Source organism: Chrysemys picta, chromosome 1, assembly GCF_011386835.1.
Source record: "Chrysemys picta bellii isolate R12L10 chromosome 1, ASM1138683v2, whole genome shotgun sequence".
Lineage (NCBI taxonomy): Eukaryota > Metazoa > Chordata > Testudines > Emydidae > Chrysemys > Chrysemys picta.
The window spans coordinates 77175451-77188265 of record NC_088791.1 but is presented as its reverse complement, the minus strand read 5'-3'; the positions used below and the strand labels follow the sequence as shown (position 1 = coordinate 77188265).

The window sequence follows — 12815 nt, the reverse complement described above, 5'->3', positions numbered from 1 at the left end:
CGATGGCCCAGATCCACAAAGGGATTTGGGCACCCAAGTCCCAGATTTAGGTACAGCTTGCAGTCCACAGCTGGGAACCGTCTTTTGGAGTCAGGTAAGTAGATCTAAGCTACTTCGATTTGAGTTGTGCTATTCATGTAACTCAAATTGCGTAGCTTTGATCGACTTTTCCCTTTAGTGTAGACAAAGCTTCTGCGAGCCCCACATCAGAACATCCCATAGTCTAGTGGCTAGGGCATGCACATAGAGGGTGGAAAACCCCTTTCTTCCCCATCTGACAGCCATCGTGTGTAAGTTCCCTGGACTGAAGGTTATAAAGGAGGTGTCCCCTAGCCTGTCTCATTTCTCTTCCCCACACCTCCCAGCCTTCTTGTGTGGAGTTAGGTGTGCACTGCTGCTATTCTTGCAAAAATGGCTTAGGAAACTGACTCCAGGAGACGCCTACTAGCTGTGGATCACAAGCAGAAATAGGCACCTCCCTACATTAGTGAGGTGCCTAACTCTGCAAGGGGTGGGCTTTAGGACACACCGCTCTCCCCAGTATCTGTCATTGACTCCTACATACCTTCATTTTTTTAACAATAGGAAGCAGCAGCTACACACTGTGCAAAACTGTTGACCTGATACTCCACGGTTTTGTACCTTCATATAGTAGTTTATGTACTTCACTTCAGCACTGCGGCTCTATGGAGGGCAGTAATTGGTGGTTCCATACAGAAGTCCTGATTCCTCCCTCTCCTGGCCATACTCCCTAAACTCTATTGCATTGGAATGCAAACAGAGTCCCCACAAAACTAGGCTCAGAATGCACAGGGGGTGCAGGCTCTTGTGCAGGTTTTCCAAAGCCAGCTCCTATCCCCACACTATACAGTAGAACTGCATCAGTTCTGCTGCATCTGGGTCTCTCCATGGCACCAGAATTTGCCTCTTAACCAGTAATTAATGCTGATTGAGTTCTGCCTGTCATAGAATAATTTTCTGTATTGTAATATTTGAACAGATATGATATATTCAGGAATTTTGTGTGTGTGTGTATGTTATTTTAAAGACAGCAGTAAAGCAAATACAATTGTATCTCAACCTAACTATAATGCTGCTCAGGTGTTAAAATAAATTAGACTAACATGCTATAATTCACAATGCAGAGCTTCCAACCATGTCTGCAGAATGAATAGGCTAATTGGGGTGGGGTGGCAGAGAGAGACTTACCATTTGCTTGCATTGTAATGAAATGTTTCCACAACCTACAACATGTCATCGTATGTTACTCATGCCCTCTGTGTAACTTTTCCCTGTGATCTGTCACTCCAATGCCCTAGAGCAGGGCTGGCCAACCTGAGCCTGAGAAGGAGCCAGAATTTATCAATGAACATTGCCAAAGAGCCACAGTAATACATCAGCAGCCCTGCATCAGCTTTGCCCCCCACTCCCAGCGCCTCCCGCCCACCGGCAGCCACGCTGATCAGCGCCTTCCCCTCCCTCCCCACACCTCCCAATCAGCTGTTTCTTGGCATGCAGGAGGCTCTGGGGGGAAGGGGGAAGGAGCAAGGGCACGGCAGGCTTGGGAGGGGGCAGGAAGGAGTGGAGTGAGGGCAGGGCCTGTGGCAGATCCAGGGGCTTAGCAGTGAGCACCCCCCTGCACATTGGAAAGTTGGCACCTGTAGCTCCAGCCCCGGAGTTGGTGTTGGTGCCTATGGAGCCGCATATTAACTTCTGAAGAGCCGCATGTGGCCACCCCTGCACTTGAGGCTGCTGATACACTGGGTCACTTTGTTCATCTTCTCATTTTTGCTTTCTTCTTTTCTGTTGCTCCCGTGACCGCGGCTGTTCTCACATATGGTAAAGAGGCCAAAGCAACGCTGCTCACAGGTGGCTCTTGGAGAAAGCAGAATGTCAGTAAAAGAAAAAACACAGACTGCAGTATCCCCTTTCCCAAAAGTGGAAACATTGAGGGCCTCCTTCCACAACAGAAATGTCCAGGTTTCAGGTCCCTGAGCCTTTTCATGAAAACTAGAGTACACAACATGCTGCTGACATACATGTTCTTTCATCAGAACTCTAAGGAGACATACTCAGGAGAGGCAACATGGTCTAGTTGATAGGGCACTGTAGTGGGAGACTGGAGAGCAGGGTGCGCCTGCCTCTGCCTTTGACCTGCTGTGTGATCTCTGACAAGTCATTTGAAGTTCGTGCCACAGTTTCCCCTCCCACCCTTTGCCTATGTCATGTATTTTGACTAAAGTTCTTCTGCATAAGGACTGCTTCTCACTACATGTTTGTACAGTGCCTAGCATAATGAGGCCTTGATCTCAGTTGGGGCCTCTGGGCACCACTGTCATACTAATAATACAATATTTTGAGCAGTTTATTTTAAATCGACCAGTGTGTATTGTAAATGCTCTGTATTAACAGGTCCAGATTATGTGGAATGACAGAATTGATGCAGTTATTTCTAACTATGGGAACAAAAATCTGACTGGAAGAGAACATGAGTGGGATATTCTGAATGCTGTGCAGCATACTGTAAGCAGAAAATTGAAAAATCACCACCCCAGAAATGTTCTATCACCTTTTATCACATGAAAAGTCTATGTCATAAAGCACTCTGAAAAAAACTGTTGTTTAGCTACAGGCTTATATAGCATGGCAGATGGTGTCAGATGTAAGTAGATATATTCTCTACTGTTTAACTGAAAACTTGGATGTCTATGGGGTTGAGAGTACTAGCTCTGCAGATGTGCAAAAGGACTCCCCATCCTTGCTTTGCCACCCTGTGCAGGGGCAGGCACAATCCCAATCATTGTAGGACACTGGTCTAATTAGGCCCCTGGGCATAAGGGCAAGAATTCTCTAATGCCTTGGCCAATGCTAGAAACCACAAAGGATGTGGGCAGGATGTGGCCGTGGCCTCAACCCCATGCACATTGTCTAATGGAGGTGTTCCAGCATGGAGAGGATTGAACACTGTAACCTGTAAGAGGGTATAGCTGGGGTCACACTGTTGCAGCAATCATATGGGAATTGTCATGTGCCTTCCTCAGGGGCAATGCCGATCTCTCCAATGCATTATACCATACTCATCACCATAGTGTCCAAGTGCATGTGAGAACACCTGCTGGTGCTATATTTCCCTTCACCAGCCCTGACTGCCAGAGGCAACTTAAAGCCACATTAGTCCTGCATATCAACATTTTATTACTAATATTTCAGAGCATTCATAAACATTTTCATTACATGGTGATACATGAACAAAGTTTCCTTTGTTAGAAGGCCTTAATAGCAGCATCATTTTCCATGGGATAAATTGCTTAAAAGGTGAACTACAAAGTTCTTTGCAAAGGATAAGCAATGATTTATGATCCCAAATAATCACAGCAATATCTATCCTTAAAATTACAAGTTCGTTTGCATTGCAGATACATTTTAAAACAAACATTCTTTGAAAATCTGTTCTTCCTTCTCTGAATTGCAAAGTCCTGATTTCAGCAACAGCTGATGCTGATATCATCATAAACTAAGACAGCATTCCCCACTATGCTTCCAGCTCTTATGTGATGTCATCAACAATTGTTAGAAAAACACAACCACAACCTAAGATTTCACAGCTTTTTGCCTGATAAGTTTTTCCAGCAAAATATGGGTTTTCATTGACAAAATTTTTTTGTAAGAAAATGTCATTTTTAACTGAATTATCTGATTTTTTTCAAAAGGAAAATTCTAAACAGGACATTTCCTTTTGAATTGATATTTCAACCTGAAAATTTTTGAATCAATATTGTGCAGTGTCAAAAACAACACTTATATAGCCATTTCCAATTTGAAATTTTTCAGAACTGTTTCGTCTTTTATTTTATTTTTTATTTTGACTTTTCATACTGTTTTAGGATGAAAACAAATGTTGAAATATTAGACTTTCCCCTGGGACAGAAATCCAGCATTCCAAACAGTTCTACCATTGATATTCAAACAGGTTTTTGGGAAGGATGCCTGGAGCTGACCCATGTGATTTTGTGGTAGTGGTTAGCTTTTTGCCAAACAAACGAGAACCTTACGGCTGGATTGTCAAAAGAGCTCCATTCTCATTTAGGTACTAACATAAAAGGCTAGGTTTTCAAAAGAACTCAGCATGTTGGGAGCTGAGCTCTTAAAAATCTTACCGTAAGTGTCACCATAAGAGCTGCTGAGTTGTGAGTGCTTTGGAAAATCTTGCTCTTATAGAGGTGTCTAAATCAGACCTGTACACCTGGCCCTAATTATGGAAGTGTACTCTATTTCCTTTGCTATTTTTACAGATTTTCCTCTTTTCTTTCTGGTCGTATTTCACTGTGCCCTGGCCTGTTGTCAGTTTGGTGCCTCTACTGCTTGACTGCATAAACAACAATATATAAAGTGAATGCCTTCTTAGCTCACATTTAAACCTTGATGAAGGCTGAGTGTGATGGCCAAAATGTTTGGCATTTGCCTGGAATAAAAACATTATAACAACATTTCCAGTTTACATTTTTAGTAGTTCTGTCATGACCCTTGTGCCCCAAATAGAAATTCCTTTAAAATATATATTTTAAGAACATATTCCTCTCCTTATATACACATGTAAAATGAACATTCCATACATGCCATTGAATATTACAAATATATGCAATGGCTGTTTTGGAAAAGAGATTGGATTCTTACATGATAGAGAATGGTGAGACAATATAAACCATATTTTTAAGGAATAAACTACATCACTGACACTACTACTACTATCTCTTATTGTATTATAATTCTGTCTACCTTGGGGGCACAATGTGTCATTCTTTATTTGTTTTGGCATTAAAAGTGACAGGATCTTTTTTTTCTAGCTGGAATGCTGTGGAAGACACAATTCTACAGACTGGAAAAAGAATGAAAATAAAGAACACACAAATCAGGTCCCATGTTCATGTACAAAATCTAATAGGAAGGAATGGTTTTGTGATGCCACCGCGAATGAAGTGTACACTAAGGTAAGGAATAACCAATTTTATTTTACCTGAGTGACCACAGTAGCTAGCTTTCATAACTTAGGGCTGGTCTACACTACACAGTTAGGTCAAAGTAAGGCAGAATCCGTGAAATTGACAAGAAAGCTGGACAGCTAGAGCCCAGCTGCCCCTTGCTCCACTGGAGAGCTGGGTGGCTGGACCCCACTATCATCTGGGAGCTGGGGTGAGAAGCCCAAGTGGCTCTCCCCCACTCCTGGCAGGGAATGGAGAGGCAAGAAGCCCCTGGTGGCTTCCCCCCAACTCCTGGAGGGGAACAGGAAGTGTGTGTGGGGGGAACCCTGCCAGGAGCCCCAGAGCCTGTGGGGCAGCTGGGCTGCAGCAGGGAGCTGCAAGTGGAGCTGAGAGACTAGGCTTTCAGCTCCCCACACTGGCTCTCTTAGGTCGGTGGAAGCACTCCTGGTGAGGACACGCACCACCAACCCAAGTAGGGTAAAGTGGATATGCACCACCACAGTAATTACTGCAATGGCTGTAAGTTTATCTAATATAGATCAATTTACAGTTATAGTGTAGACATACCCTAAATTAAATTTTGAAAACTCTTTCCAAATCTTAATTAAACCATAAGTGCCTTTACAAAAATTGAAACAATAGTAATGATCATCATAATTAAAGCAAAGACATTCTTGGGCAGGCTGCTGGCGTGGTTGTTACTCTTTAGGAGTCTACCACACAGGAAACTCTAGATCAAGGAGGAGACTTCAGGATAACAGGAGCTGGGAGCATCACAGAGTGAGTCAGTCATGAGAGAACATTTACTGGTAGCTTGTGCAGTACTGAAGTTGTTGCCATCCACCATTTTGTGCTCTGTGCAAGTACAGCTATGATACAGGAAAGGAGTGAAGAATGTAACATAAAAGCAATGGCAATACATAATTGTTATCATTGTTGTTATTTGTATCATGCCAGCAGTGTATTCACCTATTTAGGAGTTGTCTTTCACCAAAACATCTGCATGCACTTTACAGAATTAAAGAACCCCAAGCAGAAAAATAAGAAGCATATTATCAGAGAGAGATAGATCAGAACTAGCTAATTATAAAAGAGAAGGACAAGCTTGTCTAGGGCCATCAGATTGCAGTTATTAGAAAGCTGGAGCAAAGAGATACATCTTACCATACTTCCTAAAAGCACCCAAAGTTGATCTCATATAATCTTACATTGGGAACAAATTCAAGAGGGGCAGGATCCAAAGGGAATACTATAATCCTATGCTCTTGAGCAATATTCTTCAGACAAACAGCCGAAGGCACCTCATGTCAATCATAGATAGTTTGGAATGGTATAGCATGAAAAGAAAGATTTTCAGCAACAAAGGGGACCAAGCTCATTGAGGGGTTTGTAGATACTAATCAGCAACTTGAATTTCACCTGAAAGGGAACTGGCAGACAATATTTCATTCTTTTCATATCAAGTTGGCACTGTCCCCTTTTGTTGCAACAAATTAACTCTGATAGCAGGTCAATTACTGGGATATAGAGACATATTTGATCATCTATATATTAGAGTATTCTTCCCCCGTGGAATATTAAGACTTTTTGTCAAAAAAGCAAATGTTCAAAAATAGATATTTTTTATTTATGTATTTATGGTTTGACAACTGAAACTAATTATTTTTTTACCTGAAAACTGCCAGAGTCTGAAAGCTTTCAGTCAAAAACAACAGAAATCCTTCTTTGGGTTTCTGTTTTCCTAGATACCCCCTCATCCCCAAATGAAAGAAAAACAGAAACTGTTCATGAAATTTTTCATTTAATCAAAAATCCAATTTGCTGTTGGAAAACAATTTCAACAGAAAATCTTTGAGCAGTCTTAATTTATAAAAACTTTATTCTTGACACTATTTCAAGATACAGTTTTCTGAATATGTACACGTACTGTTATTCAAAATCAGGGAAGTGGAAAGAGGAAAAGACATGGAGATTGGAAGTTTATATTAGTGTGAGACCTGCACAATACCTTTTCCCTGCAGTAACAATGACCCTTCTTTACTTTTCAGCTTCTTTCCTATATAACAGTTTATTAATTATTGAAGTGACTGGTATAACAAACACAAACAATAATCCAGAAGTCATATAAGTCCATCCTGAGATGAATAATATGTGGGAATCACAGTAAATTTGCAGTAGCTAAACATATTCTTTTAAGCATCCAGTTGTAGAGTGACTGGATGCTTGACTGAGGATCCATTAATATGCTTTTACAAAAGCAAATTCCCCCTTAGATCAGCCACTAGTCCCAGGATTTTGGGGTGCAAAGGTAACTGATTCAGTCATTTACTTTTAAAAACTGGTTTATACATTTAAAAAAAACAACACTTGAAAATGTTTTGGGCCAAACTCTCAGCGTTAATGTGACTGCCTTCCAATGAGTAAGTATCAGAACCCATAAATCCCTGGTAGGAAGTTGTTGCATAAAATTTGAACAGGGACATGTTATAAACATGCAGTCTGAATCCAGGAATCAAAAATAATTTTGCAGTTAATATCTATTCATCTGCTTTTGCCTAGGGATGTGACGAGTATATTAAAATGTGGTTTGAAAACAACACTTCGGTCTTAATTGCAATTAATATTGCACTGCTAGCTGTAGAGGTAAGAGTACTTGATTTTTTTAAAAATAAGAAAATATTGACAAACTAGTGGGACCCACAAAAATAAGTTTAGTGTTCTATGGGCATGACCCTGCCCCATTAAAATCATGTAGGAAGTTACATTAACTTCAACAGGAGCAAGATAAGTCTCTATTTATTGGTGGCTTTGTTAACTAAGTTAATGTCTACACTGACCCACTGTTCGGATGACAGGGCTGTGAATAATAGAGTGCGTTGTAGCTCCTGTAAGAGGATGCTGTGGGCTCAAACTAAAAGGTCCCCAGTTTGTGTATTGCAAACTAGGAACTTCTTAGTTCATGCTCTCTGTGTCTACCTAGGAGAGTTACAGCAAAGCACTTTGGTGCACACTACTATTCACAACCCCGAAGTCTGAACTATGTGGCATTGTAGATACAGCCTTAGGCTATGTCTACACTACCACTTATGTCAAAGAGGTGTGAAAAAAACACTCCTGTGCACAACATAAGTTTCGCTAGTGCTAGTGTGCACAACACTATGTCAGTGGGAGAGCTTCTCCCACCGACATAGCTACCATTGCTTGTTGGAGGTGGTTTAATTATGCTGGCGGGAGAGCTCTCTCCCATCAGCATAGAGAGGAAACAAGAGAGATCTTACAGTGGTGCAGCTACATTAGTACAGCTGTGCTGCTGTAGGATCTCTAGTGTAGACATAGCCTCAGAAACAGTATTCCGAGAGCCAGTGCTGCTGGAACATTTTTAGTAGTGGGGGTGCTGAAAGCCAGCCCCCTTATCCCTGTCTGCTCCCCTGCCCCTCTCCCCCCCACCAAGAGGCTGGAAGCAGGGATGGGGGACCTGGACAGGGTAAAGGGGCCAAGGCCACAGCTGGGGGCAGGCGTGGGGCCAGGAGCGGCGCCCTGGGCAGGGGCCAGCAGCCGAGACCCCACATGCAGGGCCAAGAGCAGAGCCCCAGCTGTGGGGCCAGGCATGGGGCCATCAGCTGGGGAGCAGGGCTGGTGTCCCAGGAGCAGAGCCCCAGGTGCAGGGCTGGGAGAGGGACAGGCCCTGGGAGCGGAGGCCTGGGAGTGGGGGGTGGGGCCGGCGACCAGGACCCGAGCCCCAGGTGAGATGAGGGGTTGGGGAGCGGAGTGCGGGCGGAGGGCTGGGAGCACAGCATAGGTGTGGGAAACACCCCAATGGCTGGGGAGCGGGGAGCTGGGCCGACGGCCCTGCATAAAAGCTGAGGGTGCTGCAGCACCTCCCACACCGCTACTTCCCATGCCTATGCCCAGAGCAGTAAAGACTCCTTCACTGATGTTGGTGCCCATCCTGTCTCTAATTTGTTTATACAGCTTGTTTCTTTAACCTGCAGTGGAGGAAAAGTCAGTTACTGAGATTGTAAGCTCTTTGGGGCAGGGACAATCTTGTTATTGTTTGTTTGTACGGCATCTAGCACAGTGGGGTCCTGGTCCATTACTGGGGCTCTGAGGTGATACCATACTACTACTGCTTATTATTAATATTTGAGAAATGTGCACTAAATCAAACAGCACAAAATCACATTAGGAAGAAAATTCATTCTCAAATTTATGAGAAAAATATATCATAAAAAAGTTATAAACGCTGCAAAAACGAAACAAAATTTGTGTCGAATTACAACAAAGAGACACCCTGAATTCCATAGGCACCCCGAAGTCCCACTGCCACCAATGGAAGTTGTCGGAGCATAAAGGAAGTGGGCTCAGATCCCAAATCACTGAGTTGGAAATTGAGTTACCTCAGTTTTATACTGACTGAAAGCAGAATCTAACTCTGTATGTCCAGACACTTTTATTGTTCCACTGTCATATCCTGGTAGGTCAGTGGAATTCCCCATTATCAGTGTTGGCCAAATTAGTAATAAAAAATGGTTTAGGGCTTATTTATATTAAGTGCTGGCCTGTGATACAGACTAATTCATATTCTGACTGAACTGGTTAATCCATCTCTCCTGACATACAGCCCTTTAAGGAATTGATCTATGATCACCGTTTTTATCTGCAAGTATATTCTGCTGGAATTTTTTCTCTGTCAGATATTTTATTATTTTACTTTTGGGATTTTCTGATCTGCACACCATCTCTTCCATTGGTGTGTTTTAGGGGCAAATGAAATGTATGGCAACATTTACGTTATTTTAAGTAGGTATGTATCTCCCATTCCCATAGTGCCTCACAATCTTTTATGTCTTTAGCCTCACAACACACTCCCGTGAGGTAGGGAAGAGCTAGTATGCCCATTTTACAGAGGGGGATCGAAGGCAGAGAAAGACCAAACAACCTGTGTAAGGTCACACAAGAAGCTTAGGAAAGGGAGAGGGAACTGAACCCACATCTTCCAAGTCCTACGTTAGCATTCTAACCACTGGTTTATCTTTCCTGTCATTCTGGCTACTGTGGCATCAGTGGGAGCAGGATCTGGCCACTAAACTGCAACAGATTAAATTTAGATATCAATGAGCATAAATTACTATGACCCGCTTTAATTTTTAACCCATTCTTCCTTCCTTTTTTCAGGTCCTCCTGTTCACAGTAGGTGTATTGCTGTTCAAAAACACCAAGAAGAATAAAATTTCACTAAAGGAATAAAGAAAAATTTTTGGTGTTGTTATATTGCATGAATTATCTAATAATTCTTTAATCCAGAGGTTTCCAAACTTTTCTTATTGTGTACCCCCTTCCAGATCTACCAGGTGCCCATGTACCCCTACCCTTCTCATCACTGATACTTTGTGTGTTCTTCTTAACACTACCAGTCTTTAGCCATCTGTCCATATTCACTGTTATGTACAGATATAGTTATAGTGTGACATATACAACCAAAAAAATCCTCCTAAATTCTGAGCTAAGTTAGACTGGACAGTTGCTGGGCAACTGAGCCTGCACTGTACAGTGATTGGAGAGGTGAGGACAGGGCTGGATTTACACCTGACGCACTCCTAGGCACAGCATCTTCAGCGCCCCCCTCCCCTGACTATAGCTGACCTTTGTGTTGCACACAATTTCAGAGAGGTAAGGCGCCCCTAGAATGCTAGCACCCCTAGGTATGTGCCTACTATGTCTGGCCCTGGGTGAGGCCTCTGTACATCTGTGTCTTTGTGTATCTGTGTTCTCACTGATACATCTTGAAGTAAATTAACTACCATATTTTATAGAACAAATTCCCACAGAGTTTTAAAGATTTATCTGCATAGCCTATTATGAAAATGTAATAAATAAAATCCACCATTACACAATTTTTCCTGTGTACCTCCCAGAGATGTCTTGAATACCCCCAGGAGTACGCATGCCAGCGTTTGGGAACCTCTGCTTTAATCTGACCTTTCAAGTCAAAGGAAAGACTCCCATTAAAATCAACGATGTTTGGCTCAGGCTCTAAAATATCACAATTACTCTGAAAGATTGTAATTTATGTGTTGATTCGGAAAATATCCCAATGTATATAGCTTCCTGCTGTGTACTGCATAACATGTGAATTTATGTCTTGATACATTTGTGTATTGTTTGTAGTCTTGGTTATGATATTTATATTACAAAGATATACAGACTAAAGTATTGAGCACTTTCCCATTAAATAGCTGGATAATAAAACATTCTGTGAAACTGAATACTGGTTTTCTGAGTCTCCAAAACAACTTGCTCTGTGAGTTATGTTATATATGTTGCTGTACCTGCAAATAACTCTAAAACAGAAAGATATGTGGGCATTATCACTGGGGTTACTGACCCCATTTAAGAAGAGTCTGGGCCCAGGTTACCCATGATGAACTGATTTAAGGGAAACAAGCCTATCTAGGCAGCCTGATAAAAGGCCATCAGGACTCGGTTGCAGAGAGGTGCTCACAGAAGGAGAAGCAGTCCTAACAGAGGGGTGTTCCCTGAAAACCACAGGCACAAAGAGGAGGGCTGTGCCATGCCCTGAACCCAAGAGGAGAGACTAGAGGCCTGGACTGAGAACCCACAGGCTCCAAGAAGGAAGGATGTGCAACCTCTGAACCCAAAGGGAGAGACTTTATTTCAAGTTTATTTTGCTTTAAAAAAGGAGATCTCCAGTATGGGTATTTTGTCATTCACTCAATTCAATTGTGTGGAAGGGGTTCAGAAAAGAGAAACTGAGGCCAGGAGTGCCTGCAGCACCACACTAAATCAAGAGGAAGTGCTACAGGGCAGGATGACCTGCAACAGGCATTCATCAGGCTCAGTGGTCAACCAAACAAACTTGGCATCAAAGTGGGCAAGACAGCTTTTCCTGACAAATCCTACCAGTTTTTTCTTTTCAGTAGCAGTAAGTCTCAGAATCCAGGTCAACTGAATCAGGATCGCACAACAGGGCTAAAATTAGCAGTGTAGATATTCTGCCCGAGCTCTGAGACCCTCCCCCCTCACGGGTTTCAAAGTCCAGGCTCCAAGCCCCAGAAGGAACAGCTATACTGCTATATTTAGCCCTGTAGGGCAAACCCGAGTCAGTTGACCTGGGATCTGCGACTTGCTGATGCAGGTTCATTTTATTTTATTTTTATTGCTGGGTAGACAGGGAGAGCAGGGAGGGGAGGGGCTGTGAGGGATAAGGAAGGGGAGAGCGAGCAGGTGGCAATGCCTGAAATGGGGAGCTGAGCCCAGCCAGCCCTGCAGGACAGCAGCTGCTTCAACCAGGAGAGAAGGATTTGTAGGAGAAACCTGGGATTGTTTGGGAGGTCTGCATGTTCCTTTCCTGATGGATGGTCCTCTCCTTTGTCTGTGGGCTTGGGTGAAGCCAATCAGGGATCCTCAAACATACTTATCCTAGGAGCAATAAAAGGTTTTAAGGAAAATTGATACCTGGTATTGTATTGTAATTTAAAATGAAACACAGTGGGCTAATGTCTAAATTCTGCAAATAAGGACTGTGGTCTGTGTCCAGATATTGACCTTGGATAAGCTCCTATTGACATCAATGATAGCCTGGCATGCACATCTGAGAGGAGAATTTGTCTCAACATGTAGATCAATCCTGCACAGATTTTTAAAACTCTGCTCAAAGGCATTACCCTCTCAGTGCCAGCCACCCACATTCACAATAAAACATGAATGTACATTGACTGCTAAAGCTTCCAACAAGCATTTTTCATGAATCCATGCTTTTGTGTGCCTTGAACAAGGCCAAACATGCTGCTGGTGTTTAACTAATAATAATAATAA

General features: G+C 42.7%; 1 protein-coding gene across 2 annotated transcripts in view; it reads left to right on the top strand.

Moving 5' to 3' along the window:
* The window catches only part of TSPAN19 (tetraspanin 19), a 29310-nt gene extending 17616 nt beyond the window's left edge, over positions 1–11694 (top strand). Inside the window, exons 5-8 of one of the 2 annotated variants that reach the window (XM_065559962.1) lie at positions 2413–2523; positions 4845–4988; positions 7539–7622; positions 10155–11694. In XM_065559962.1, the coding sequence (XP_065416034.1) occupies positions 2413–2523; positions 4845–4988; positions 7539–7622; positions 10155–10226 (411 nt within the window). In that variant the 3' untranslated portion in view covers positions 10227–11694. The remainder of the gene's footprint in view (positions 1–2412; positions 2524–4844; positions 4989–7538; positions 7623–10154) is intronic. The other variant, XM_005279097.5, reaches the window with a different exon arrangement.
* Positions 11695–12815: the final 1121 nt, after the last annotated feature.